Source organism: Grosmannia clavigera, assembly GCF_000143105.1.
Source record: "Grosmannia clavigera kw1407 unplaced genomic scaffold GCSC_173, whole genome shotgun sequence".
In the NCBI taxonomy this organism is placed as follows: Eukaryota; Fungi; Ascomycota; class Sordariomycetes; order Ophiostomatales; family Ophiostomataceae; genus Leptographium; species Leptographium clavigerum.
In genome coordinates, this window is record NW_014040765.1 from 1,390,007 (window position 1) to 1,416,390 (window position 26,384).

Here is a 26,384-nt window from a genome sequence, read left to right on the forward strand (position 1 = left end):
CGTCGCTCTTGCCGCTTTGAGAATGTGCGGATTACGTGTAGGCATTGGGTAGGAGGGCCTGTGAATGATGCAATCTATTGCATACGTGATCGCGGCGATGGCTTTTTTTCCATCGCCTTTCCCTGCTGTGTTTCCTTTTTCTTTCTTGTTTTCCTTCTTTTTCGGGCGCCTTGTAGTACGGAGCACATGTGTCTGGCTATTCCAACGGCCTATTCAGTGGGGCTTCCACGCAATGCGGTAAGACAGCCAGCGTGTGCGCTCCTCTGTAACGAAGGCCATTGCGGAGTTTGGTTGGCAGCCGTTTCGAAGGCGTTGCGCCCATTCGTGTCCTGCGTTGGTTTCCCCTGGGCGGTGCCAGAGCGAAGAAGCGTCGCTAGCCAGCCACTGGGGCGCCACTAGACTGCCCCTGGGAGGCGCGCTGGGACCAACCGAGGTTGGCCCTAAGGCTATGTTTACGTAAGCATAGCACGCGCCGAGGTGGGAAAGTTCAGACGGGGATACCCTGTATTAATATATTCTAGCACATTCTGTAGCGAGCAATACTTGAGAAATACAGCGCTTTGTGGATACCTCCATGCTGTTTCTCCGTACTCTGTACGTATTCACACCTGCGAGCCACGGTAGGATTTCTACTACTATGTATGACATAGCATACGGAGTGGCCGTTACGAGCGTACTACGTACCCACAGCCAGTCTGGTTAGCGGGGAAATCCCCCTTCTGCGATCATACGAGAACGAGTGCTCGCAGACAGACGATCGAGCTGTACGGAGTAGGATACATGGCATGTGCGACGATACGACGCCGAGGCGCTGCCCTACTGCAGGCACGCTGCAGGCACGCTGCAGAATGGAGGCAGAAGGCGTCGTCGATTGGCCGTGGTCGGCCGGTCAGCGGCAGATTACGACACAATGCTAAGATGTCTGCATTGGACGCCGTAATGCATCGCAGCAGCCCCCAGGCCAGCTGAACAGGTTGGAGGCACCCAACATTCCCTGGAAATAGCGCCAAAACCCCTGTCTGTCCGAGACGAAGAAGCTGTCGTCGATTTGTCCGGCCCAGACCATTGGCCAGGATCCGACAATAGCTTGCTTCTTCCACCACGCTGCTCGTCGCCGCGTAAGGACCGTCTGCCGGTTGTGCTCGCCGTCGGCGCTGTCTCGCTTGCGACTTGCGCGAGCCTCCCTCCCGGCAAAAGCGGAGCCCAGTCGGGCAGACGTCCACGTACATAGTAGCAGCCACAGGGCCCCTCTTGGCCGGCGTCCCGAAGTACAGAGAGCGGGCCAGCAGCCGGTCTCTGCGGCCTTTCTGCTCCAGGTGCAGCGATGCACTGGCAGCTGGCACCCCGGCTTGCGAAAGAAGGAATACAGCGATATCTCGGTGGAAAGTGGACACTGTGCCGCCAGGGAAAGCCTCGTCTGGGCAGATCCATTGGCCGGGCTCATCTGGCTGTTGGCCTGTCTCGGCTCGTTGGCTGCATCTCATCTCCGCTGGCGTGCGCTCAGCACCGCCCCTTTTCCGTGCCTCTGCCTCTGGAGACCGGTGACGTCTTCTGGTCGGAGTACTTGCGAGTCGATCCAGTCCGTTGGGCCCAGGCCGAGAATAAGATCCCCTTACTTGGACTAAGGGACTGGCCTACGGACTACTTGTATGCGTTGGTGGGGATGCCGCATCGATCTACTCCGTACTCCGTACGCTCGCTGCTTTTATAGAGGACGGCCGGCAGGCAGACAAAACCCAGCAGCAAAATCTCAATACATACGGAGGTCCCTACCAAAAGTTCGTTCTCACCGCTTTTCTATAACTGCGGCAATACATAGTGCAGAGTGTAAATCATACGGAGAAAGTTATTAGCGATGGTACGCTAGAACTTAGTGGATATTGTCGCCAATCTAATCCGATTACTAATATTTTTACAGGATGCTTCGCACATAGTACTTACGCTAACACTGCTGTATTAAATACAGTAGTAATAAATTACTAGCACTATACCTACCTTTCCATTTTGCCGAAGCGGTGAGAACGAACTTTTGGTAGGGACCTTCATACATAAATTAAAAGAAGAAAAGAGGCCCTTGGTTCGTCGGCCAATTGACCATGTCTGACAGCATGACTCCTTGGAATGCGGGATGACCGGGAACCGCTTGGTCAGATGCAGAGCCTCCGAGAAGGTGTGCAGCCAGAGGCCCCCGGCATCTTCCATCCTCCAACCAGCAATGGACGAGACAGTCGGCACTTCCGGTCGAAGCAAACGGTCTGTATGACGTTACCGGCCGCGAGATGCAAATCGGCCGGTCTGTATAAAAACAAAAGGACCTTGCATGCATCTGGCTCAAACTAAAACGCCGGGGGCAGCAGAGCCTTCTCTACACGGCTTTACTGCTCGCTTTCCTCGTCTGCTCGAGCACGAGCTCTCGCTCGCAGTACGGACATGATCGCTTTCGACGCACTGTCTCTCGCCCTGTCTCACCTCGGCCGAGGCCAGCGAGAGGGAGGAAAAGAAGAGCCACGGACCAGGGCCAATATGCCGCCCCATTCCTTGTCACCAGCTGCACAAGGGCCCGGCCATCTCTTCTCCATTACAAATGCTGCCTGCTTAGCCGCTTCGGCACAGGGCCGGCCAATCGACATCGTCTTCTCGGTGCCAAAGTGCATCTCCCGAAAGGACCTCCGGAAAGCAGGTAACCGGCAATGAACTAGAAAAGCGGAGTCTCTCCAATACGATGCGATGTCTGATGTGCATCAACAGATGCTCGTTTCTTTTTCACCTCCGTCTTGTCTCACTACTCTGACTGGTGGCTTTTCTGTATTACTATCAAGATGCACGAGCAGCAGATATCCGGCAACGCCAGACCCGTCGAATGCTGTTTTTCTTCTTGTCTACCGATCTCCATCCCTCCCTTGCCAGCTTGCCACGCAGCCTCTATATTTTTTTTCTACTTGCTTGAGCACGAGGCCTGATCTGGTGGCCATCGACACGATCGCCTAAATCGGGCTGCTCGTCCTGCAGTTGCTGGAGCATTCCGGTGGTATCCCGATTATATGTTTCGGACGGGCTCGAGACTCTGTTTTACCGCCACCGGCTATGATCGCCGTCGATCTGCACAAGGGCGGCAGAAGACATATGCTGAGAGCACAAGCGCTGACCGAGTAGTGTCAGTCGTAAGCTTGGAATGAAGCCAGGCCAGGTTTGGCCATTGACGTGTCTGAACATTAGCAGAACTATCGGGAGTAGGGACTTGTTTCCCTAGCATGCACCAAATACAGTGCTATTGCTATTGGCTTCGGGAAAGACATGAGCAGTTCGGCTCTCCTTTCATTCCATCACGCTCTTTGTACGTCTCCCTGTTCGAACATGTTGTAGGAGACAGGATAGTGGGATTGTGGAAATATGGGAAATATGGAGAGGTGTCCTCTTGGGCTCAAGGGTCTATTCATTCTACTTCTTGCTGGCATCAGCTTCATTTCCCTGTATTTTAATTCCATTGCTGCTCTCTGACGCCGAGTCGTCGAAAAATGATAAAACTAGAAACAATTGTAGACGAAGAGAAGGTGGTATCTCATATTGGGTTCTTTAGGCCGTTCCATTCTTGGAAAACAAAATCGTGTAACAAACAGGAAAGGGGAAAGGTTGAAACCTGCCGACTGAGGAGGTACATATGTGCAAAAGTGAAAGCCAGATACAAAAATAAACAAAAAAGAAAAAGAAACTAAAGCGAGCCCTCAAGGGCTAGATCATGTTGCCCAGGCCTTCGATGTGAGTCAAGGGCATCGGCATTTGCCGCATCTGTGGCGGTGGTGGCGGTGGAGGCCGCGTGTACTGTTGTAGACGCCGTTGTTGTTGTTGTTGTTGTTGTTGTTGGTGGTGGTTGTCTTGTTGCTGCTGCTGCTGCATTAGATGTTGCCGTTGTGGGCTCAGTTTCTGCTGTTGGGGAGAGTTTTGCGGCGACTGCTGCTGCCGTGTGGCCATTTGCTGCTCGCCTGTTGACGGCAGCGACATAGTCGACGTGGCCGCCGAGGTGGTTGCAGGTGTCATCTGCGGCGTCAACTGTGGCGTCAACGGGGCCTGCGACTGCTGCTGCTGTGGAGCTGACGTGGCCTGCGTCTGTCCGGACATCTGGTTGTCGTACGGCTGCTTGGCCATACCGGCAGCCAGGCCGCCAGTGGCTCTCGCATGGTTGCTCTCGCGTCGTCTCTTTGGGGCGTCCTTGATCTTCTGATGTGTGTGGCACTGGTTGTGTTAGAGAGAGAGCCAAAGAAAAGAAGAGAATAGAAAAGAAACAGAGAAGGAAAACATAAGAAAAAAGAAAGAAAACACACCTTGTAAGCATGTCGGAACCAAGTCGTGCCCTTCTTCTTGCTGCTCAGCAGCGCAATCCACTCGTTGCAGCTGCCGCAGAGGCCCTCCCACACGTCTGGGTTCCCGTCCATGCGCCGCGTCTCTTGCGGCTCCTGAAACGGGTTGCCCGTGGCTGCGCTGACGCCGTGCGTGAAACTCTTGTCATACCAAAAGGCCGAGTTCTTCAGCACGAGCCAGCGGCCCGGCTTGCAGATCCCGCACCAGCCCTCACGCTTGTTGCCGTGGCCACGCACCCACCGCGGCGTGTACAGGTCGCCGCTGAAACGCAGCTCCTGCTCGTGCGGCACCATGTCGGGGTCTTCCGGGTTCATGTCCTCGGGCGGTGGCGGCAGCTGCTCCTCGTGCAGCGAAGAGTACAGGTCCGGCGGGTCCGACAGGTCCGTGTAGTGTCCATGCAGCGTGTGCGGGTCGCCGTTGCTCTGCAGCATCCGGAAGAGCCCGTGCGGGAGCGCGCTGCCCGGCATCATCACCGTGTCGAACGGGCTCGTGTTGCTGCTGCTGCCCAGATGGTGCGGGTGGCCCAGCGGGTGGGCGTGGGGCAGTAGCTGGTGTGGGTGCTGGTATGGGTGCTGGAGCTGGAGCTGGTGCTGGTGCTGAAGCTGGTGCTGCAGCTGGTGCTGGCTGGGGACCATCTGATGTTGGTGGTGGTGCATCCCGTGACTGGCAGCTGAAAGGTGGTGGGCGCCTGAGAAGCTGCCGTGGCTGCCGTCTAGGATATGCGGGTGGTGGTGGAAGGCCATGGCGCCGGCCTGCGAGGGCAGCTGTGTCGGCAGTAGCATGCTGTGCCGCGCGAATCCAGGTACTGCGGTCGTCTGCGCGCTGTTCGGGAGGAAGAAGGATGTCGACAACGGCTGGCCGCCGCAGCCTGCTGCTGCTGCCGCCGCAGCCGCGGCCACGGTGGCCTGCTGCAGGTTGCCGAGACTCAGCGGCAGCTGGCCGCCGCCAATCGTCGGCGACGAGGACAACGACGGCGGTGCCAAGCGCGGCCCAAACGGCTCGTGGTTGCTGCAGCTGCTGGTTGGCGCCTGTGTTGGCGTACCGTAGTAGGCATACGGCGACGACCGACGGCTGGGCATCGTCGCGTACGACCCCGTCGACCAGCGCTTGTTCGTCCGCGAGCCGTCGACGCTGTACGGCGCCGATCGCACTGTCGGCCGCGGCGACGGCGATGCTCGACCGCGGCTCTGCGTACGCACCAGCTCCGACCGGCTCTGCGGCGTCATGCGCGGCGAGGCCACTGGCGACAGCGTCGACGACATCAGCGAGTTTCGGTTCGACGGCGGTCGGTAGTCAGACGTGTACGATGGCGCATCCGACAGCGCGGCCGAAAAGTCTTCGTATGACGGCATGTCCGACAACCCGCCCGACGTCGACATGGTGAATGACGAGCCCGACATCCGCCGTGGGCGCAGCCCGCTGTCAAACGTGAGTCCTTCGCCGTCCATTGCCGCTCCGCCAGCGTACCGCAGGTCCAGGATTGGGATCGCCTCGTCTGTCGTGTACGCCTGTCCAAGGCCCATTTCGCCGTCCAGATGGAAGTCCAGGCTGTCGTCGCACGGCTTCTGGATCCAGTTGCCTGCCATCCTGTGTCAGCATTGGGCCTTGTGCCTCACTCCTGTGTCACCATCTTGACTTACCATTGCTGCCCGGGTAAAACTCCTGGTGCATCGACATCGGCCTCGACATCGTCGTGTCGCTGGGTGTCAGCTGCATCGGCAGCGTCGCCGAATCCCACGACGTCAAACTGCCATATGTCTCGCCCATGGAGTACGAAAAGCCCTCCTGAATGGTGGCCGGTCGCGGGCGCAAACCTTGCGACGTGGGCGTCATCCACGTGCCCGCCGGGGGTGTCGACATGGTCGCTGCCGGCTCTGCCGGTGCGTTGATAGCACTGCCACCCATTGCGAGTCCAGGCGGCGGTGACGATCGGCATGCCGCGAAACCGCTATTTCCGGTGTCGTTGCTGCTGAACACAAACGTCGGCGTTGGTTGCAGATGCTGCATTTGCTGTTGCCTAGGAGGGAGCATACATGTAAGCAAGACGGGTCCAAGTCGGACAATCAAACCAGCGCGCACATCAGACACTCACATGTGCATCTTGTCAGTATCCATGACACGCTAGATCACAGGCGCGCCTGTGCGTTATCTTTCCGAAATCGTTGGTGATATACAAAGAAGGTAGTGTTCCACTTTTAGTGTTGCTGCTGTCTGTCTTGTACAGTATAAAGGATCGAAGCGCCTCAGGCGGTAGAGAAGATAGATGGTAATATGGAGCAAAAAGGACAGGCGAGAATAGAGGGGTGACAGAGCACAGAAACGAAGAAGATATAAGGGACTTGCTGCGTATATCAACAGAGGGAGTGTCTGGTGTGGGGTGTAAGTTGTAGTTGGTACGCGTATGCAAGGCAAGGAACGTGGTATCTGGTCGCTGGGCCGTATATAGAACGAACTAAGGAGTGAAGAGCGAGGACACGCTCGGAAGATAAACAAATCTGGACGAGGGAGGGGAAGAAGAAAAAGAACGAGGGAAAAATCAACGAGCCAGCTCTTGGTATGATATAGACCAGAGGATGTGATATAGCAGGGTTCAGAGAGCGGCGGGAGATAAAAAAAAGAAAAAGGAAAAAATATGGGTAAATCCGATCCCAGGCTTGAAGAATTAAGACGGGAATTATAAGCAAGGAGCGACGGGTGAAAGAGAAACAGAGCTGTGGACTTCGGGTCCGACAGCAAGCAGCAAGCAAGCAGAATGGGGGTTCAAGAGATGTGGGACGAGAGAACAAGCAGCAGAGGAAACCGGAGAGGCAGTGCAGGCGCCCTGATGTATTTGAGAAAAAATTATGGCAGGGTGGGAGGGACCAGGAGCACGTTAGACATGATGTGAAAGTGGCTACATAATTTAGACAGGCCGTCTGGCTCGTCCGTGAGGACGGACGTTCAGCACGGCCATACACAGTGGTTCGGAACGCCGGTAGGAGCTAGGCCGGATTGCCTGTTACAAGCAACAGATGCGCCCAGTGGCTCAGATGGGGACGGGGAAACAGGGGCCTCTCGGCGAGGATGCGAGGTTGCCACGTCAATGGGCCGCCGCTGTCTTTGGGATTAAGTGTAGATGTTTGTGAGTGTGGGTGGCAAGGGTAGAGCCGTCAAGGGGGCCGGGAAAGAGGAGGGGACGGCAAGGCGGAGCATGATGTCGAGAGTCGTCAACAGAAGAGGATGTGGAGGAAGAAGGAGGGAAGGTTTGAGCAGGGCGGCGGATCCAGACGGAGGCCGTTTTCGGAACAGTTGTGTGAATCTGCACAGAAACGACGGCCCGCAATGGATAGCTGAAGAGGGGCAGCAAGGAAAACGGAAACGGAGGGGATAGGACTAGACGGTAGGTGCGCGAGGATCAGTTTGTGAATGGGGCGTTTGGGAGAGAGAAGGTGAAAAGATGGAGACGGTGGAGAGACAGGGGTTTTTTTCTGAGGAAGTGGTTTGTCTCAAGTGGCAGGATCCCTGTGTCGAGCAATTTGGAATAACCAGAAGTGGACAGAATGAGGTACACAGTAAGATAGAAAAGGTCGAGAGCGACGGTGGACGATGCTGAAAATGGAGAAGTAAGAGCTTATTGTCGATCAGGAGAAGCGATCTCCAGCTGTCAGGAAATCAGAGACGGATCTGCGGCATTGCATTTGTGTGTATTGTGTATTCTGTATTGTGTATTCTGTATTGTGTTTTCTGCATTCTGCATTCTGCATTTGTATTCTGCAGATGGCGTCAATCTGGCTGCAAGTCTCCGTTCCCGAACTCGATCAATGAGATCGTGCAGCCGGAGAACCGATCTGCCCGAGCTGTCACTGCCCAAAGCGGCCAAATACGAGGCAGAGCCAATTCGCCTGCCAGCCGAGCAATCGGCCTCGCAGCTGTGTAAAGGTCCGGCTGGGTGAGCATCGCGACCAGAGCTTCCTGCAACGAACATCTAACAACGGGGCTGTCGACACGGTGTCCGTGTCCGTGCTCGCCGTCGCGGCAATATACTCACACAAAACACGCCCACGCTCACGTTCAAACTCACGAGGTCCTGTCTGCGAGTACTCGTATTCGTTCTTACGGAGTACGTCGTATAACCCGAGCACCGACCAGCAGTTCTGGCAAGAGCCGTCAGCAGGCCGGGCTGGGGACTGATCGAAACGAAAACAAGGCCGGGCCGGTGACGGAAAAAGAAGACTTGCTTCGCCAATTGTCACCTCCCCGATGGTACCCAGCGACAGGACTGCCTCTTTCGGGTGCACGACCAGACGGAAGAGCAAGATGCCGGCGATAATGAGCTGTTCTGCTGCACTGTCATCGCGCGCGGACGGTGTGGAGGCACGGTTTCGTCAGAAAGAACGTGAAGAGAGAGGGAAAAAACGGCGCGTCATTAGACTTTCTCTGGCGTTTGAGATCGGGGCTGCCTTGACCAAGCCGCTTCCTGATTGGTCGCGAGCCTGGCCATCGGCAGGGGCTGTCAGGAAAGCGCGACCCGCTGAACACGCAGGACGGAGCAGCCGACGACGGAAGGATGTGGGGCAGCAGGTGACAGCCGCCCTGGGCTTGTACTGCTACCTCGACTGCCTGCAGGCGTCTGCGCCAAGAGGCCTGCGCTGGAAGTGCCCCCTACAAGAGCAGAAACAGTGGGGAGCGGGAGGGTCTGCCGTCTCAGATCTGTCACAGGAGCCTTAGCCCCAGAGAGGTGTCGTATCTTCATTGTACGAGAGTGCTCCCCTGCCGATGCGACGAGCCGATGTAAGATACGGAGTACGGAGTACATACGGAGTAGTAAGATATCTTACTACTCCGTATGTAGTATGTATGCGCGCTTGTCCTCTCTTGCCCAATGTCTGGTCGCGCGCTACTCCGTACGTCGCGACGTTTTGGCCATGCTGCGGATGCGATCGCGAATCGACTCCTCTGCTGGGCCTTTGTCAGCAGTCTTTTTCGTGAGCCGCCAAGATGCACATCGAACATGGGATGTCTGACCGCAATCGCCGACTCGCGTCTCCGCAAAAACCGTATGTGGACTCTGTCGGAGACATGATACAACAGGCCGGCGATCCAGCAAAAGAGCCGGCACACCATCGTCTGTTCTCGTCTCCTCTCATTCCCCGTCTCTCTTCTCTCAGTGTGTCTCCCCGCTGGCCTGACAGCCTTCTTCTTGGCCCAGTGCGGCCGAGCGTGACTGAACGTATCACTCCCACCGTTCCCCTGAGAGAACGGACGAATGGCTTGGCTACGCTACGACGACGTGTGTACAAAAGGGGGGGGAACACGACCCAAACCGGGACAGAGTATGGTAGAGAGGCCAAGGTCTCGTCGTCTTCCCGTTTTCGACCAGACCACGGATCCCGCAAACCCTTGCAGCCCACATCACTTTCCCTCATCCCCCCAACGTGCCACGCCGTCAGGACGACGTGCAGACGCGCACAAAGATGCATGTGCCCCTATTCTCACAGCCACGTTCCAGACGGCGCTGCGGCGGCTCGGCGGGTCTATCTGTCACTCTCGTCGGCGATCAGCGTCCTCGACACGCCGACACGAGAGCGCATCGCCAGAATGCCAAGGGCGAGACCGAAACTCTATTTAGAGACGAGAATAAAGAGTTTTCGCGTGCCATCCGCTGCCATGCGCCCTCGCCACTTTGCATCTGTGCAGGGTCGCAGCGGGAATGCGATGCGACCTTATCAGCTCTGAATGTGTGCATTGGTAGATGCTCGTACTCTCAGACACGCAGACGCTAAGACAAAGCCTTCGCCTGATCCCTTGTAGGCTGAACTTGCTGATCGCGTGGGCCACATTTAGATTCTCACCACATCTGGGGCCCCCGAACGCTGTCCGGCTGCTCGGGCTTGCATGAATGTACATAGTAAGATACAATATCCGCGGGCGGGGGCCGGGGTCGAGGTGGGATGTCGGCGCTGCTCTTTTCGATCTAGTCTTGATATTGGCTCCCGTCCATGACGAGTGCGTATCTGACGTGTGCGTCTTACTTTCGTACGTGCGTTGCGCGGCGCACGTGCATTAGCAGCGGCTCGTTCTGCTCCATCTGCTCCAGCTTCGGTCACGGCAGATCGTGGTCATTGTTGCTTGTAAAAAAGAAACTAGACGATCTCGTGATGCGGCCGAATCAAGCTTACTGCAGGTCCTGCCTTATCTCACTAATTGCCTCGATATATCTAGAGTGCCCCACGCTCCCTTGATCTTGCGCAGGGGTCATCTTCCAAGCCTCTTTTTCGTTAACCGGCTCTGTTATCTGTTTCTTTCACTGCTATAGCACAAGGAAGCCAAAGAGAAACACGACCGATAGAAACAAATTGTCGTCGCTAAACTCCCAGACGTATCCACCCTATATGTCGACAGGAAAAAATACTACGAGGTAAGGCCTAGGGCCAGATCAAAAAAGGCGTCACCGAAGAGGAAACAAACACATTCATGCGCCCCGGCATTTGTCGGCGTTAGCCAGTGTTTTCTTTTTTTATTCCTTGACTCCAGGGATGTATCCCCTTCTCCAGCCTAGCTTAGTAGGCATCGGGATCTGCTAAGAGGGGACGCAAGTAAAAATAAACCAGACGTACGATCCAAAAGGAAATAGGCTATAAGCATGAACGGGAGTCCAGCTAGGCGCAGTAGCACGTACGGCTGTCCCATTCTCACGAGGCTATCCCCCCTATCCACACGCTTTGCACATCTTAACGCATGACAAAGTCGACTGTTTTAGGTAATTTTGATGATCGTATCCAGAGATTTTACCTCAACCCATACACACAGCCATACTCGTACTTGTCGGCAAGAGGATCAAATGCCGCAAACATGTCTGTAGAAAGTGACCGAGTGGCAGGAGATTGGTTTGCAAACGGTGCCCTTGCTCCCCGACTTGTTCTGTCTCACCTCGTAGGCAGCTGTACGAAAAGTGGTCACATGTAAACTCTATCAGCATGGTAAAACAAAGCAAACAACCCCTCAGAAGGGTTTTCCCATTCGACCAATCTATGCGATGATCATCTAATAATAGAGACTATGTTTCCCAGTAGCAGTGTTACACCCCGGGATCGACGGCCAGCATCCATCCTTTCCTTAACCGCTCTCGCTGTTGATCCGCCTCCAGACCTCTGTCTCGGCTGCTGAGATTCGGTCGCCAGCCGCTCTTGCAAGCTTCTTGGCTACATCCCATACGCCGTCCTTGTCCTCGCTGCCATAGACTTCTGCCTGGGCTGCAGCCCTTTCGGAGCTGTTCATGTCACCCGCATGTGCGTTCTGCGTGTAGCCAGGGGGGTGGCCTAGATATCGCTCATCAACAGGTGGAGGCACCGCAAAAACCCCGGTCGGCTGTGGTATGCTTGGCCAGGTACCGGTCGGAGCTTGCGGCTGTACTGAGGTATAGGTGCCGCGGGGAGGTGGGTAGGCTGCTGATGTCAAAGGGGGGATGGACATCTGTGGCGGATATTGGTTCGGCAGAGCAGCACTTGCATCAGCTGCAGACGGGACTGGTGTCTGCTGTGCGGGATTTGGGAAAATTTGTGCATCTGTTGGTGGTCCTCTGCTGGGTGGCAAAGGCACGGCTCCAGGCTGCGGAGGCGGAGGGCCTGCATTGGCTGCTTTCGCGGTAGGCGTGGGCTGGACAGGCTGATAGCGGTTGATTCGAGGGGCTCCCGTTGGCTGTGGCAGGCTTGGAACTGCACCGGGTCGTGCAGGAGGGCCCCCACTGGCAGCTCCGGTAAACACGGCAGCGCTCGTTGTTGCAGGATGCGCATTGGGAGCTTTTTCGTCGGTCGGTCCGTCTGTCTGCGGAGTCACTCCATCCGGCTTGGCCGCATTGATTGGGCTTTGCGAGTATATATGGATAGGAGCCATGATGCGTTGTCTGGTGCCTTCTCTTTATCAAGATGGTAGTGATATGGAGGTCAGAGCCAAAGCAAATTTGTTATGATATGGCCTCGGACACGAATATAAGAAGAAACAATCAATTGACAGCCGATATAAAAAAAGAGAAACAGAGCTTCCAAGAATTAGGACAGATTGCTGTGTCCCCTGGGAAGATGTTTGTAGAAATGAGGTAGCGACGTCATTGCTGTCAGGTGACTATTACCTAGGCAGAAGCGGCAATACAAGTGAGACAACGGGCAACGACGGCCGGATTAGGCGAAACTGCCCCTACAACCGCTACCAAAGCCAGTGATTTGTTCTGTAGCTGTCTGTAACAGACTCCTCTTTGTAACAGGACACTCCTTGTAGATGCAACGCTGAGATGCATGCAGGGGCAGACTGACGACCAACGCAATTAAGGAGACACATACGGAAAGTAAAAAAAAACTTAAGCCCAAAAAGTGCTTTCCATACGAAACTGCCATTTATTACTTTGGAACCTCAACTCGTATTGGTCTCAGTTCTCAAAGCATGCCGCACCTCGTTGCTGAGTAGGATGCACTCGCGGAAAAGTGATCCACCGACGGCCGAGAGCTAACCAAATAAGGAATAGCTCTGCACATGCTCACGATTGCAGCTGGGGATCGCGAATGCAAAAAGAACAGCAGTCGCAAGCCGCCTTTTGCCACGGCGACGTGACAGAGACGCTCCGGGGTTCTTCAATGCGCATGTCGGAGCAGAACTAGACACAGACGCATACGACAGATCAGATCCCACGGGTGAAGCACGACAGAAACCATGGTTGGCAAAGTCAGCGAGCGCGTCCTCCTGAGGGAAGGTTGGTTTATGTATTGCACCTGTCTAGACGGACAGCAGACAGAGACATGCTGACGGCGATCTGTGTGCAGGGCTGGAACGTACCGACAATGGGATGAAGCAGACGAGCTGGCCGGAAGTCACGCCAATCAACCAGAAGAACTACTACACGTACATTTGTGCTGCCCTGGGAACGGATCTGTTTCCTGTTTCCCGTTTCCCGTTTTGCTGACCGGTCTCCAACAGGGAGTACATGAAGCGGGATGACCAGATCCTCGCGCTCCGGATGCAGAACGATGCGACGCGTGACAGGCTCGTGCAGAATGCCAAGGACCGCGACCGGGCCCTGAACCAGAACCGCGGCGAGATGCCGCTTCTGCTCCCGGAACAGCAGGCGGGCGACTTTTTCCGCTGCCGACGGACGGCATCGACATTTCCAAGATCATTGTGATTCACCCGGGCAGCCAGTACCTGCGGATCGGCTTCTCGACGGACGTACTGCCCAAGACGGTGCCGATGTGTCTGGCGACGCAATTCGACCACACTGAGTCGGACGAGGCGGAGGCGCTGCCACGACGACAACGGGAGGCAGCCAAGACCGAGCAGCAGTATGGCGAGGAGTGGTCAAAGAAGTACAAGAAGATGAGTGAGGACCTGAAGCAGGACATGCGGCAGAACAAGCGCAAGGTGCTGCCCAACTCCAAGGAGCTGGTGATCAACTACAATCGGCGGACGGAGGCCGAGGTGATCGCCACGCACAACGACCCGCTGCAGGTCGAGTGGACGGACGTGAACGCGATACGGACGCCAGCCTTGCTTGAGGGCGGCGCGGCGGAGACGGTGACGGCGACAGACACGGAGACAACAGCGACGAAAACAGGGGCGCCGGCTTCGTCACCACCATCGGCACCTACCGCGTTCTACGGACAGGAAGCGCTGCGAATTCCCGACGACTCGAACCCGACGTTCCGGCTGCGGTGGCCGATGCAGCACGGCTGGCTGAACGAGGACGACTACGGCAGCGTCAGCAGCCTGTACAGCGACTTTGAGGCGATCGTGACGCACGCGATCCTGCAGGAGCTCGGGCTGCAGCGGGTGTCGTCGTGCCGGCAGTACAGCTGCGTGTTCGTGGTGCCGGACCTCTACGACAAGGCGTACGTGGAGATGCTGCTGCGGCTGTGCATGACCTGGTTCGAGTTTGGCAAGGTGTGCTTCATCCAGGAGAGCTACGCGGCCACGTGCGGAGCCGGCTACAGCCAGGGCTGCGTCGTCGACGTGGGCGCGCAGAAGACGTCGGTGGCCTGTGTCGAAGACGGACTGGTGGTCGAGGAATCGCGCGTAAACGTCAAGTACGGCGGCCGCGACGTGACCGAGGCCTTTGTCAAGATGCTGCTCTTCGACCACTTTCCCTACCAGGACATCAACCTGCGCCGCCGCTACGACTTCCTCCTGGCTGAGGAGCTCAAGCTGAAGCACTGCACCATGAACGAGGCCGACGTGTCCGTCCAGCTGTACCAGTTCCACCTGCGGGCTCCCCACCAGCCGACGTACCGCTACCAGTTCAAGACGTACGACGAGGTCCTCCTGGCGCCGCTGGGCCTGTATGAGCCGGCCATCTTCGACAGCAGCACCAAGCTGCGCGGCCGCCGCAAGCTGATCGACCGCACCTACAACGCCTATGATGTCGATATTCCCGACGATCCGGTCTCGTCCGCCCAGGTCGCCATCCTGGCCCTCGATCATCCATCTGTGCTGCCGCCTGCGCTGGCCACCAACGGTCCCCGTTTCGGCACGCCCGGACCTGGTGGCACCGGTGCAGACGCCATCTCGACTCCGAGCAAAGATCGCACGCAGCCGTTCAGCTTTCTGTCCCGCGATCTTGCCGGCGGCGGCGGTGCCACGCCCTCTACGTCCAAGGCCCCGTCTCCCGCCCCTGAGGGCACCAGCACACCCGTGCCGGCACCGTATGTTTTTGGTGCTGGTCGCGACACCGTCAACAACGGCGCGGCCAGCCCGGCGCCCAGTGGATCGGCTGCCGCCACAAGCACCCCAGCCACAGGTGGCGCACCAGGCACCGCCACAGCCACAGCCACAGTGGGGGCTCCGGCGCCCGGCCTCAACGGCCTCAACGGCCTCTTTCCCATGGACCCGCTCTTCCACCGGACGGCCAAGGAGATCGCGGCCGAGCGTGACTCGGTGCTGCCAGTGGCGCCGCTCGACATTGCCATCATGACGTCGATCCAGAACGCGGCCAAAGGCGACGAGCGCAAGCTCAAAGACTTTCTCGGCTCCATCATGGTGGTGGGTGGCGGCGCCAAGACTCCGCACTTTACCACCTACCTCGAGGAGCGGCTCAAGGCCCGCCGTGCGGACCTGGTCGATCGCATCCTGGTCTCGCGCAGCGCCCGCGACATGGACGAGCAGGTCGTCGTCTGGAAGGGCGCCAGCGTGTTCGCCAAGCTGACTACCAACGATAGCTGGATCACCCCGTTCGAGTACTCCTTCCTGGGGCCACGCATTCTGCACCACAAGGTGCTGTGGCAGTGGTGAGTGCGAAGATGAGGAGGCCAAAGACTGTTTACGACTGGGTTTGCTTGTTTGTGCATCTTTCTCTCTGATCTCTCTTTCTCTTTTCTCTTTCTCTTTTCTCACGGTGCAACGGTGTTTTTGGACGGAGACGGACATGAAGAAACGCTGTAGAACATAGTCCTGGATGCAATGAACGGCAGCTGTCCTTTTCTACCTTGCATCCACCGTCCCGGCCTGCGCCACCTTCTTAGCAATTCGTACCAGAAGCACGCCGCCTGTCGGCCGTCCATGAACGGCGTCTCGCAGATGCACTAGGCGGTATCCCGGCTGCAGACGGTCCAGACGTACGGCAGCCCAGGCCAACAGCACGTCGCGGCGCATCGCGCCGGTGGCGTCCTTGACCAGGAAGCGGACAAATGAAAGCCTGGCTGCCGTGTCTGCCGACGTGGCGGCCTCCGTCCCTACCGTCGCGACTATCGGCACGTTGGCAAACGTCACCACCTCGCCGTCAAAGTCCGGATTTCGATCCGTGCCTTCCTTGGCCACTCGCGTGCGCGCCTTGTATTCGCCCTCCTTGTCCTCAGCTTCACGGCTGGTGGCTGCTGCCGCTTCGTCGCTGATCTCTATGTTTGTCAGGTCGGCGTCGACGTGCAGCTCAACTTTGACGTATGGTCGCACCGTCCGTCTGGAGGACGTCGGCGTGGACGAACCGTCGGCATCACCGTCGTCGGCATTCGGCAGTGGAATCGCCTGGCCGGCGTAAAAGGTAACGGCCAAGTTGAGCATGCAGAATGCCGTTGCCGGGGGGGGCAAGGCGACGGCATCGGCAGACGTAGCAGCAACGGCCGCCAGCTTTGCCAACTTTTCACCGCGGTAGACTAGAGTGATGCAGTCAGTAGGAGAGATCTGGGACAGCAAAACGTCAGGCCTCACCTTCAGGCTTGAGGACGTAGCCAGCCGAGCCGGAAAACATGGCTGTCTAGTTAGCAAACCGGAGCTCCATCAACGGCTACTGGCGGGACTTCTCACCCTCATTCAGCATCATGCCCTCGTCGCAGTTCTGCCAATTCAGCGCCACGATCTGGATGCCGCGGCGCCAGAAGAGGGCCGGGTCCAGGTTCGACGACCGAATTCGCAGGCCCGACGGGTATGCACGCATCAGGTAGTGTCGGTTGTGGTGGAACAGGGCCGGACCGTCCTTGGCGTGCACCTCCTGCACGCCCTTTTCCGAGAGCGAGAAGACGTGTGTCGGCATCGTGGCCTCGGGCTGGGCCAGGCTCTTGAAGCTGACACCACGCGTGTAGACGGCAAGCTGGGCGAGTGCCTGGGTGATCTTGGACACTTTGGGGGGGTTGGCAACGGTAGTCTCCGTCTCGACAGCCATGTCGGCCAGCTGGGACGTGATGCCGATGGTGCTGCTGCTGCTGTTGCTGTCCGACGTTGCCGTCGCTACCGGGGCCGGGACATGCTTCACCTTGACGAGGATCTTGTTGCGCAGCGAGCCTGGCGATGGCAGTGCCTTTACCTCACCGTCCCGTGGCGGCTCCAGTGGCAACGCCAGCAGCAGACCCTGCCATTCCTGCTCCATGATCTGCACCATCACAGCCTGCTGCTGCGCGCTGCAGTGCACCTCGAGGCTGACGATCAGCGGCATCTCTGTCGTGCGAAATCCGTACTCGCGGATCGTTGCACATACGTCGCGGAACGGCACCTCCTTCGTGAGCGTGTATCCGTGGAGCACACGCGGTTCTGCTGCCTGGGAGCGAGCAGTGATAGTGGTGGTAGTGGTGGTTGTGGTAGTGGTGATAGTAGCATTGGCAGCTCCAGCTGTCGTATCTGTTGTCTCATCTGCGCTCGTCGTCGCCGTCATCGTCGTCTTCCTCTCCACGTAGTGCTCCAGCCGCCGTCCCAGCGTCGATCGGGCCAGCCGCGACGCCAGTGATGACGGCAGCTTCGCCTTGGCTCGCTTTACCATCTGTTGGCGTTCTGCCATCTTCTTCTCGCGTGCCACTGGATCGGCATCACTGCTGCTGGTGCTACTGGTGCTGCTGGTGCTGCTACTGTTGCTTGCATCGCTCTTGCGTCGACAGCGCTGGCCCTCTATACCATCTTTGCTCTCTACCTCCTCCCCTTCCTCCACCTCGTCGTTTGACGATTCATCCTCGTCCGACGACGAATCCCCGTCCCCATCCCACACATCGATTTCGATGCACCGACAGCCATGGTCCAGCACGATGCGGTAAGCGTCCGTGCTGGCGGCGCTGTACAGCTGGTTGCCCGTCAAGTACGTGTTGTGACTCGAGCTGATAAAGTAGCTCGACAGCGGATAATCATCCACATCTTGAGCTTCTGGCAGCGGTCCCTGCGCATCTGTAGCTGCCGACGCCATGTAGCGCAGGAAGTCGGCGAGGTCCATGCCCTGCTGTCCTGCAGCGGCTGTCTCATCGCCCTGGACATGGCTCAGAAACGTCGCCACCTGCTCTGGATACCATTTGTTGTCCGTTGTGTCGGCGTGCGCACTAAAAATGCGGCTTGCGTGTGTCAACATCGATGCCTCCAGCACGAAGCCCGGCGTGGACGCATCGGGCGCCGGCGCCGGCGTCTGTGACCCGGCCCCCCCAACTTGCTCTGGTGACTGCGACATCGTTGCTCTGCACGCCTTGGATACAAATGCGATTCTAATTTCTTCGCCGTCTATTCTCGCAAACGTGACTGCACGCTGTATAATGTCTGCCTGTCGTGCTTTCCGCTTTGTTTGCTCCGTTGTTCCTTTGCTCCTTCCTGTGGGTCGTGACAGATGCCTTGGGCCTCTTTCCGTTTGAGGACAGCGAAGCTCGATACTCAGATCCACCGTCGCGTCACAAAAGCGGAGTTGAATTTCACCGATCGCTCCAGAACAGGAAGCAGGCAGCTATCGGATATGTGAATAGACGTGCATCGTACTCCATGACAGAGCGGCTGATGCCCCGGTCGAGACGGGAAAAAATGGTTTATTTCTCTTAATCCATCTCAGCTGCTGTTACAGTCTAATTGGGTGTCATTGACCTGGTCGGCATAACTCCTCTGAAACATCTGCCAAAGTTCAGCTTCATTCGCCTGCTGCATCGCACCAGGCTGTGACCAGCGACCACTGATACTGACATTATCTTGAATCATCGGCGTGGATTTTACAAAGGATGTCAATCGCACCGGGTCCTAGCGAGGCCTCCCGCAATGGCGAGAGCGTCTCTCGTTTCTTCTTTGAGATCCGGGAGCTAACCTGAACTACGAAGACTTGCATGCATGAGCGCAGAATCCCATAGCCTGATTGCAGCAGAACATTGTGCATCTGCTACTGTACGGAGTAAGTAGCTGGAGTATGACGAAGTCCTTGGCAAGGCTAAGCTACCACAGTACGGAGTAAAGTAATTGCTTTACTCCGTATTGCAGATAGTATCTCCAACAACAGTCAATATGCCTCATGCTCTAGCCCGCACCATCACATAACAAGGCATCTATGAATTACGTTTGGTCGTGCGTGTGTTGGCATGATCACACTTGTTACAGCGTGGGATGGTATGTAGAATCAAGAGTACTTCGTATGCAAGCCTAGTTTCGACAATCATGATCAAAGTGCATACGTCAGCTGCCTCGTCCAAATATGTTGCTTCGCAAGCTGAGGATGAAATTACATGGACACTCTTCTATCCCTTGGAATGCACACAAAGTCCAGCTCGGCCAGGTTGCTCGCTACGGAGTAGTTTTTCCGGATCCTTCTCCCGTATTCAGCACCGCGCCTGACATCATCACAGTTCTCATTACTCCATTCACTGACTAGCAAGAGCGGGGTTGGGAGGCAACCAGGCCAAGTTGTGTCTCGTGTGCGGGACGATACGAGCAGGGGCGACAAGGTAGGGGGGGGGCTATTGGACTTGATCACTGCTGTCGAGGTGTGGTGGTATCTGACATGGCACAAAACTACAGGCATGCTCGTATCCTGCTTAGTGTATTATGTATTCTATGGAAGTACCGAAATCTCTTCAAAAGCAGATGATTGTGCGAAGAGGCAAACGAGCTGGCTGTGCCCAAGGCAAAAAGAAGGGAGAACAAAATAAGCAAAGAGGGAGCCAAGAATGGGATCGATCAAAAATAGAAACGGTTGGCATGAAGGTAAACAATCCGATAGATGATGGACAAAGAAGAGGATCCGCTTCGGGTACGAGGAAGTATATGGGCTGTTGCAACCGGGTTGATTGGCCGCACGTGTCACGTATTACCTGCTGACGTTTTCTGACAGAATCGAGATACTGTACGGAGTAAGATACGTGTGTTAGCCATACAAAGTAAACACGGCCATTTACACATAGTACAAAGTATTCCGTCAGGCTCGAAAGCCCAGAAATCGGATCAGCCAAAAATCGGATCAGCCAAAACCAGAGAAACTAGCAGCCAGACGAGCTATTCTTCTTTGGGCGTAGCCATCCAGTCGAGCAAGGCCGGTGAAGCCGCCAGCAGAGTAGCGTCGTAGGAAGCGGCTGCTTGGACCACGAACCAAGTGCACTGCCGGCTACGGAGTACTCGCAAAAAGCCCGGTCCTCGTAAGATGCTTCATGTGCCTTACTGGCGAGCGGGGCTCTCTCGGCAAGGCCGTTTAGCGCAGAAAATAGACCCGGTAGCGGCTGTGTACTCACAGCGGAATAGTCCAGCGAGCTGGTACGCAGGGATGACAAGGTGATATTTCCAATTGTCGCCGGACGGGCTTCCGGCCGATCTACTCTGGTAGCTGGCCACGCTACGCACCAAAAGCACCCTGTGTTATGCATTCCGCATGTCCTGAAATAGTGCGCGTATGCGTAGAGCTTATCTTGGGTTCCTCGTCTTCGGCGGAAGGCGCAGAAGCATTTCTGGACAGGACAAATTTCCGAATGGCCGAATGGGGATAATTTCTTGCTTTCAGCGCTCCTTTTCCCAGTGACACGCCAGTACTCGTACTCGTACGGGCTTGTCGGTAGCCAACAACATGCAAAAAAGTGCAAGTCCTGCTTACAAGCGTGGCCCAAGCAAGGGTTAATGCAGGTACTGGAAGGCCCAACCCAAACTTGCTGACGGGGCTGGACTTGTCCATCCTACATAGAACACCACATGCAGGGGCATGCAGGGGCAGAGATATCACCGCCGGCAAAAGCAAAGAGCCCATACGCTCCGTACTGTGTACGAGTACGTCGTACTGCAAGCTGAGAAAGTTCAGTCGATGCGGTGGCTAATCCAGGCACATCACGTTTTCTGACTCAAAAATATTGTTTGGTCGTCATCTCCTCGACATTCCATTGGCTCGCCGAGAATAGAACTGCTGGCAGACCCACCTCTTCCCGCCAGTATTTCCACATTTGGGCCATTCCAGTTCTAGCATCTTCTCTTCCTAAAAGTAAGAGTACGGTGTGCAGAGCCAGAGGCCGTCCGACTCTGCGATATCCACTTCTCATGGGTACCCAATTATCAGGCCATCAATGCTCGGAAACGCGGCAGCAATGTACAGAGTATGAGTACTACTCGTATGTATGTGAATCATACAGTACAAGGCATCGTCCCGTTCTGCTATCTCATATGCACGTTGTCCCCACCAATAGGCGCTTGTGATTGATCTGCACAAGTGATATTCCCCTCAGGCAACGTTCTTACTACGACATTGCACAAGGGTTGGTCTTGTCAACCAAGCAACACAGGTTCGATCCCACGCTTCCATGTGGTTGGTCCCTGTGCGTATATATTAATAGGTACCTCGTACAAAAGAAGGCCGATTTTGCCCACCGCTGTCGTGACAAAAGAGAACATGTCAAGTTTTCATGGGGTAAATGGGGGAATGCTCGCCTCGATCTCTCCTCAACCCCTGCAGCACCTTGGCCACGGGCTAACACCCACATCTCACGCATAGCCCGCTCTTGTAGTCGACCCACCGTTCCCACTCCGCTTCTCGACACCGCACACGGCCGCTGACCTGATAGATGCAGCACGTCCATTCTGTCTCGCTTCGTACGAACCGCCTTCATGCGATGGAAGTGTCAGGATCTTATGATTGCCAGCTGCCTCTTCCGGACGTTTGCCCAACTGCAGACACGATTGTGGATGATAGTGTGCATCTTACTCGTATCTCGCGTCTTTGTAGGCTTGGCTCAGCTCTTCTTTCTTTTTCCTTCTGTTCCTGTGCTTTTTTCGACTTCTGCAAGGGGGATCCGTCTCGTCTTGGTGCCTGCATCAAGCCTGCCAGGTGCTGGTGCCCGTCGGAATCGGCTTCCTCTAGCAGCCAGCACGCTTAGAGCCACCCCCGGTGATCTGGCCGTAAGACGCAGAAGATACGACGTAGTACGCTGGCTCTACGAGTGAGATACAAGCGGCTGTCCTCCAGACTCGCCCGAGATTCAGCACGGAGTACCCGTAGCCTGCAGCTCGTACTCGTTGGAAGGGCTAAAACGGTGTCCATTTTACTTGAGTAATTATCGTATTCCACTTTTCTCCGCCGCTGTCCACCGGGAAGTTACGACGGAAGGTATCCTACTATAGCCACTCCGTACTCCACAGGCACAGTGTCTATCCATCAGGATCGATATCTGGATCTTTACGAGCAGAGTGGAGGCCAGGTCAGCTAGACCTACACTAGACAGAAGAGTTTTCGGGCGAGTAAACGTTACCAACCGGCAGGATACGAAGCGTGGAGTCGACAGTCAAGACAAGAATGTCATTTCCAACATGCAACTGCTTACTTCGTATGCAATAGGGGGGGGGGGGGGTTGTCTTGGCATCGCTCTCTTGTGTCTCTTGCTAAGCCTAAGCTTTTAACCCTGTTGAAGCGACGTACTTACATGTATATAACTCACCACCCGTCCTTCCCATCTTTCTCTCAGTCGAACTTTCTTCCCACTCGACCTTATCACTCGTTTCTCTCCTCAGGCATTCACTCGCTCGTTCCGCCGTTCCGCCTCGTGGTTTTTTGTCCTTAACGCACAGTCAAACATCCAGCCCCAACCTTACTCCGTCTACCGACAGTAATATCACACTCGCAATTATGAAGGCTGCATTCTCCGTCCTGGCTCTGGCCGCCTCTGCGCTGGCCAGCAACATGCCCCCTGTCCGCCGTGGCAACGTCTACAATGCCCACTATGCCCGCAACGTGACTGGCAGCAGCATCCCGGCTGTCGTCACCGAGACGGACGTCACCTACACCACCACCACCGTGTGCCCGCTGACGACGACGTCGCTCGTCTCTGGCGTCCCGACGGTGATCACCACGTATGTCTTGCCTGCTCCGTTTTGTCGTCTTGTGGCTGGCCTGCTAACATTGCCACAGCGAGGTCACCTCAACCCTCACCATCACCAGCTGCAGCGGTGGCTGCACCAAGACCACGGCCCCGGTCGCTCCCGTGACTGAGACTGACACGGAGGTCACCTACACGACCACGACGGTGTGCCCTCTGACCTCCACCACCAGCGTCTCTGGCATCCCGACCGTGATCACGACGTATGTTTTTGAAATCACTCCACATCTGTGCTCTATGCTAACATCGACAGCCTGACCACGTCGATCCTCACCATCACCAGCTGCAAGGGTGGCTGCACCAAGACCACTGCTCCGGTCACCATTACCTCCGTGCCCGAGACCACTGCTCCGGTGGCCCCCGTCACTGAGACCGACACGGAGGTCACCTACACCACCACGACCGTCTGCCCGCTCACCACCACGACCAGCGTCTCTGGCACGCCCGTCGTGCTCACGACCCTGACCACGTCCACCCTGACCATCACCAGCTGCAAGGGCGGTTGCACCAAGACCACGGCTCCGGCTGTTGTGCCTGGCACCACCACTGACGTCGCCCCTGGTACCACCACCGAGCTGACGACCTACTACACCACCGTGTGCCCCGTCACGTCGACCTACGTGTCCAAGAACTCGACCTCGTACTCGACCTACACGACAACCAGCTCGGTCACCACCGTTGTCCCGGCCACCGTCTACCAGACCACGTAAGTTTGTGATGGAGCAGTCCTTCCTCGAGAGTCCTGTGGCTAACCAGAGTGCAGCTCCGTCTACGTCACGACATCTTGCCCCGTGGTCACTTACACCACCACGTCTGAGGGTGTTACTATCGTGTCGTCCTCGAGCACGACCGTGACTGTTCCGTGCACCACGACCTACTCCACCACGGTATGTCTTACCCACAGACGAGAACCGACAGTGTAGAATGTTTTCTAATAATAATAGGTCCCCGTCGTTGCTGTCAGCACCACTGCTGTCCCTGCCACCACCGCCCCGGTTGCTGGTGCCAGCGTGACGAGCGTTGTCCCGGTTGTCGTTCCTGGCACCACCACCGCCCCGGTTGTTGTTCCTGGCACCACTGCTGCTACCTCGGCCACCAAGGTCACCAAGGCCACCACCCCCGGCACCATCGTCACCACGATCCCTTCCTCTACTGGCATCGTCGTCACTGCTGGTGCTCAGCAGAACGTTCCGGCTGTCGCCGCCCTTGTCGGCATGGTCGGTCTTCTGGCCCTGTTCTAAACTGGTCCGGAGCTTGGTGGTTTGCAATGTGTTCCCATGTTGTAACAGTCGCGGTACCGACTAGGTGTACTTTTACTCTTTGGCGATCTTCGTACAACCGCTTGGGTTAGCATTGCCCAACTGTCAAGTTGGTTGCCTATTTATTTGACTTTTTCTTCTTCTCAAGATATATGCGTTCGTCCTATTGCGACGAGTCGTTTAATGTCTCACTATTTATTTTGGGGATGATGTATATAATCGGCTGGGCAATATGGGAAGGGTCATTATTAGATTATGGAAATGGGAGTTGCTTGGTCGGACAGGATCCTCCTGTAATACGAATTCGTCCATATTGGAAGCATATATGTGAGAATTACTTTTTGGTTTTCACAGCATTTAAAAGTCTCATCTAAGGCTGCTTATTGAGTCTAATAGGACTGTTGACATAGCACGTGATAATTATTGTTCTGTCTTAGTCAGCCGAACAGTGACGAAGCTTTCACACACTATCATTATATTTGAGACTCGTATATCTCTAAGCACCTGGGCAGGAAATTTGTGAAGATAGTAGAATAAAGAAGAGCCTGGCTTGATGGACAAGTTCCTCTGCCAATGCAATGCCGCATGAGTCTACACTTCCAATGCCTACATAGCTGGCTGGTAGCTGAGGTGAAACCGTCATATATACATATGAAATAGCAGGGACAGTCTTGCTATGCTGCGGCTACCTTGATGCTGCTGGAGACGGCCTTTTCGGCCTTGACGGGTGCTGCCAGCGAAGCATCCTTTCTAGATAGGCTGCGAGCCTCGGCGGTGAGGGCAATGAGCTCGCGCAGCATCAGATCGCGGACTCGGGTGGTGAGGTCGGCGACGTCGTCGGCAGTGAGGCCAACCGTGGGGATAGGGTCGAGAACTAGGAGTGTTAGTGGGTGGATAGAGGACAAGTGAAAGAGAGGAGATGGAGTAAGAAGAAGGAAAAGAAGGAAAAGAAAGAAAGTAAAGAAAAGAAAGAAAGACAGGAAGAAAGAAAGGAAGAAAAAAAACCCACCTTTGACCGGAATTCGGCCGGTGCGGAAGCGAAACTTGGCGGTCAAGTAGATGTGGCTGTAGTTGGCCACGACGACGGGGACGATGGGCACGCCGGCCTGAACGGCGAGGTGGAAGGCGCCCTTCTTGAAGGGCAGCAGGGTTGGCTCGACGCTGTGCGAGCGCGTGCCTTCGGGGAAGATGTAGACGCTCTGGCGGCGGGAGCGGATGGCGTCGGCAGCGCCGCTCATGGCCTGGCGGGCATCCTGGCTGTTGGCGCGATCGATGAAGACGGTGCCGCTGAGGCGCATGAACCAGCCGAGAAAGGGGTACAGCCGCAGCTGGGCCTTGGCCGTGACGCTGCAGAAGCGCGGGAACATGCAGCCGAGCATGAGCACGTCCAGCGCCGACTGGTGGTTGCCCACAAATACGGCCGGCCGCGTCGTCAGGAGCACGTCGCGCGGGTCGTCCACCACAAACGTGATGCCAGCCGCTGCTGCCATCACGTACTTGAACGCGCGTGCCGTCGCCCACTGCGCCGACTGCCACCGGTCGCCACCGGTCAGCCGCAGCACCACTGACGTCGCGACCCCGTACAGCGCCACCAGAATCAGCGCCAGCCACGAGACCAGCACGCGCGCCGCAAACCCGGCCAGCTCGCTCGCCGTCGACAGCGCGTACAGCACCACTACCACGCCCACGTAGCGCGCGAGGAACCAGGCCACGGCTGCGGCGGCCCAGCCGAGCACGGCAGAGGCCATCGTATCGGACGATGGACGACTAACGACAGACGAAAAAGAGGGGAACAGAGGTGTCTGTCCGGGTTGTGAGCCGTCGGTGAGTGGTCGGTGAAAAGACCGATCCAAGATCTTCTCTTTGGTCTCCTTTGGCTTGGTCTATCCTGGCTCGGTCTGTCTTGTCTTGTCCTGGCCTGTCGCCTTCCTTCTCTTCTCCGAGACGTATTGATCCCGTTGCCTTCGGCTTCTCCTCCCGGTGGGGCTCGACAACTGAGACGGACCCGAGCGCAATCAATCACGTCTGTAAGTCTGGGTTGTTTCGACGGCAGACGGCGCCACGGCAGGACTGGCTATGTGCTGTCTGTTCTTGTGTGCGATGCGGTCCCGTGTGTTTGACCCTGGGTCTGGCTCGACTGCGCTGGCTGCCCTGGAATGCGGAAAAGACAGGTTGTCAGATCGTCGAGATCGGCTTACGCTCGTCATCCATTTTAGCATCGGAAATTCTGCATGTGGGGGAGGATTTAGGA

The 26,384-nt window shown here is 56.4% G+C and overlaps 7 protein-coding genes across 7 annotated transcripts; 3 read left to right on the forward strand and 4 right to left on the reverse strand.

Annotated features, from left to right (window-relative positions):
• Positions 1–2,430: 2,430 nt before the first annotated feature.
• Positions 2,431–2,694, forward strand: CMQ_7217 (uncharacterized protein; the record flags this gene model as incomplete). The annotated part of the gene is made up of 1 exon (XM_014314222.1): positions 2,431–2,694. The coding sequence occupies one exon, from the start codon at positions 2,431–2,433 to the stop codon at positions 2,692–2,694; it is 264 nt and encodes an 87-aa protein (XP_014169697.1).
• Positions 2,695–3,729: 1,035 nt separating this feature from the next.
• On the reverse strand, positions 3,730–6,471 carry CMQ_7068 (uncharacterized protein; the record flags this gene model as incomplete). Its single annotated transcript, XM_014314073.1, has 4 exons — positions 3,730–4,230; positions 4,413–5,935; positions 5,997–6,373; positions 6,449–6,471. The coding sequence occupies 4 exons, from the start codon at positions 6,469–6,471 to the stop codon at positions 3,730–3,732; spliced, it is 2,424 nt and encodes an 807-aa protein (XP_014169548.1).
• A 4,980-nt stretch (positions 6,472–11,451) lies between these two features.
• CMQ_7327 (uncharacterized protein) lies at positions 11,452–12,228 on the reverse strand (the record flags this gene model as incomplete). Its single annotated transcript, XM_014314332.1, has 1 exon — positions 11,452–12,228. One exon carries the CDS (start codon positions 12,226–12,228, stop codon positions 11,452–11,454), a length of 777 nt encoding a protein of 258 aa, XP_014169807.1.
• An 810-nt stretch (positions 12,229–13,038) lies between these two features.
• On the forward strand, positions 13,039–15,606 carry CMQ_7119 (chromatin remodeling complex subunit; the record flags this gene model as incomplete). Its single annotated transcript, XM_014314124.1, has 4 exons — positions 13,039–13,078; positions 13,149–13,227; positions 13,303–13,361; positions 13,412–15,606. The coding sequence occupies 4 exons, from the start codon at positions 13,039–13,041 to the stop codon at positions 15,604–15,606; spliced, it is 2,373 nt and encodes a 790-aa protein (XP_014169599.1).
• Positions 15,607–15,795: 189 nt separating this feature from the next.
• CMQ_7468 (phospholipase c) lies at positions 15,796–18,229 on the reverse strand (the record flags this gene model as incomplete). Its single annotated transcript, XM_014314473.1, has 3 exons — positions 15,796–16,463; positions 16,519–16,560; positions 16,615–18,229. 3 exons carry the CDS (start codon positions 18,227–18,229, stop codon positions 15,796–15,798), a joined length of 2,325 nt encoding a protein of 774 aa, XP_014169948.1.
• Positions 18,230–22,624: 4,395 nt separating this feature from the next.
• On the forward strand, positions 22,625–24,115 carry CMQ_7259 (uncharacterized protein; the record flags this gene model as incomplete). Its single annotated transcript, XM_014314264.1, has 5 exons — positions 22,625–22,848; positions 22,907–23,077; positions 23,128–23,580; positions 23,638–23,761; positions 23,819–24,115. The coding sequence occupies 5 exons, from the start codon at positions 22,625–22,627 to the stop codon at positions 24,113–24,115; spliced, it is 1,269 nt and encodes a 422-aa protein (XP_014169739.1).
• Positions 24,116–24,807: 692 nt separating this feature from the next.
• On the reverse strand, positions 24,808–25,881 carry CMQ_7372 (1-acylglycerol-3-phosphate acyltransferase; the record flags this gene model as incomplete). Its single annotated transcript, XM_014314377.1, has 2 exons — positions 24,808–25,007; positions 25,143–25,881. The coding sequence occupies 2 exons, from the start codon at positions 25,879–25,881 to the stop codon at positions 24,808–24,810; spliced, it is 939 nt and encodes a 312-aa protein (XP_014169852.1).
• Between the last annotated feature and the right edge of the window lie 503 nt (positions 25,882–26,384).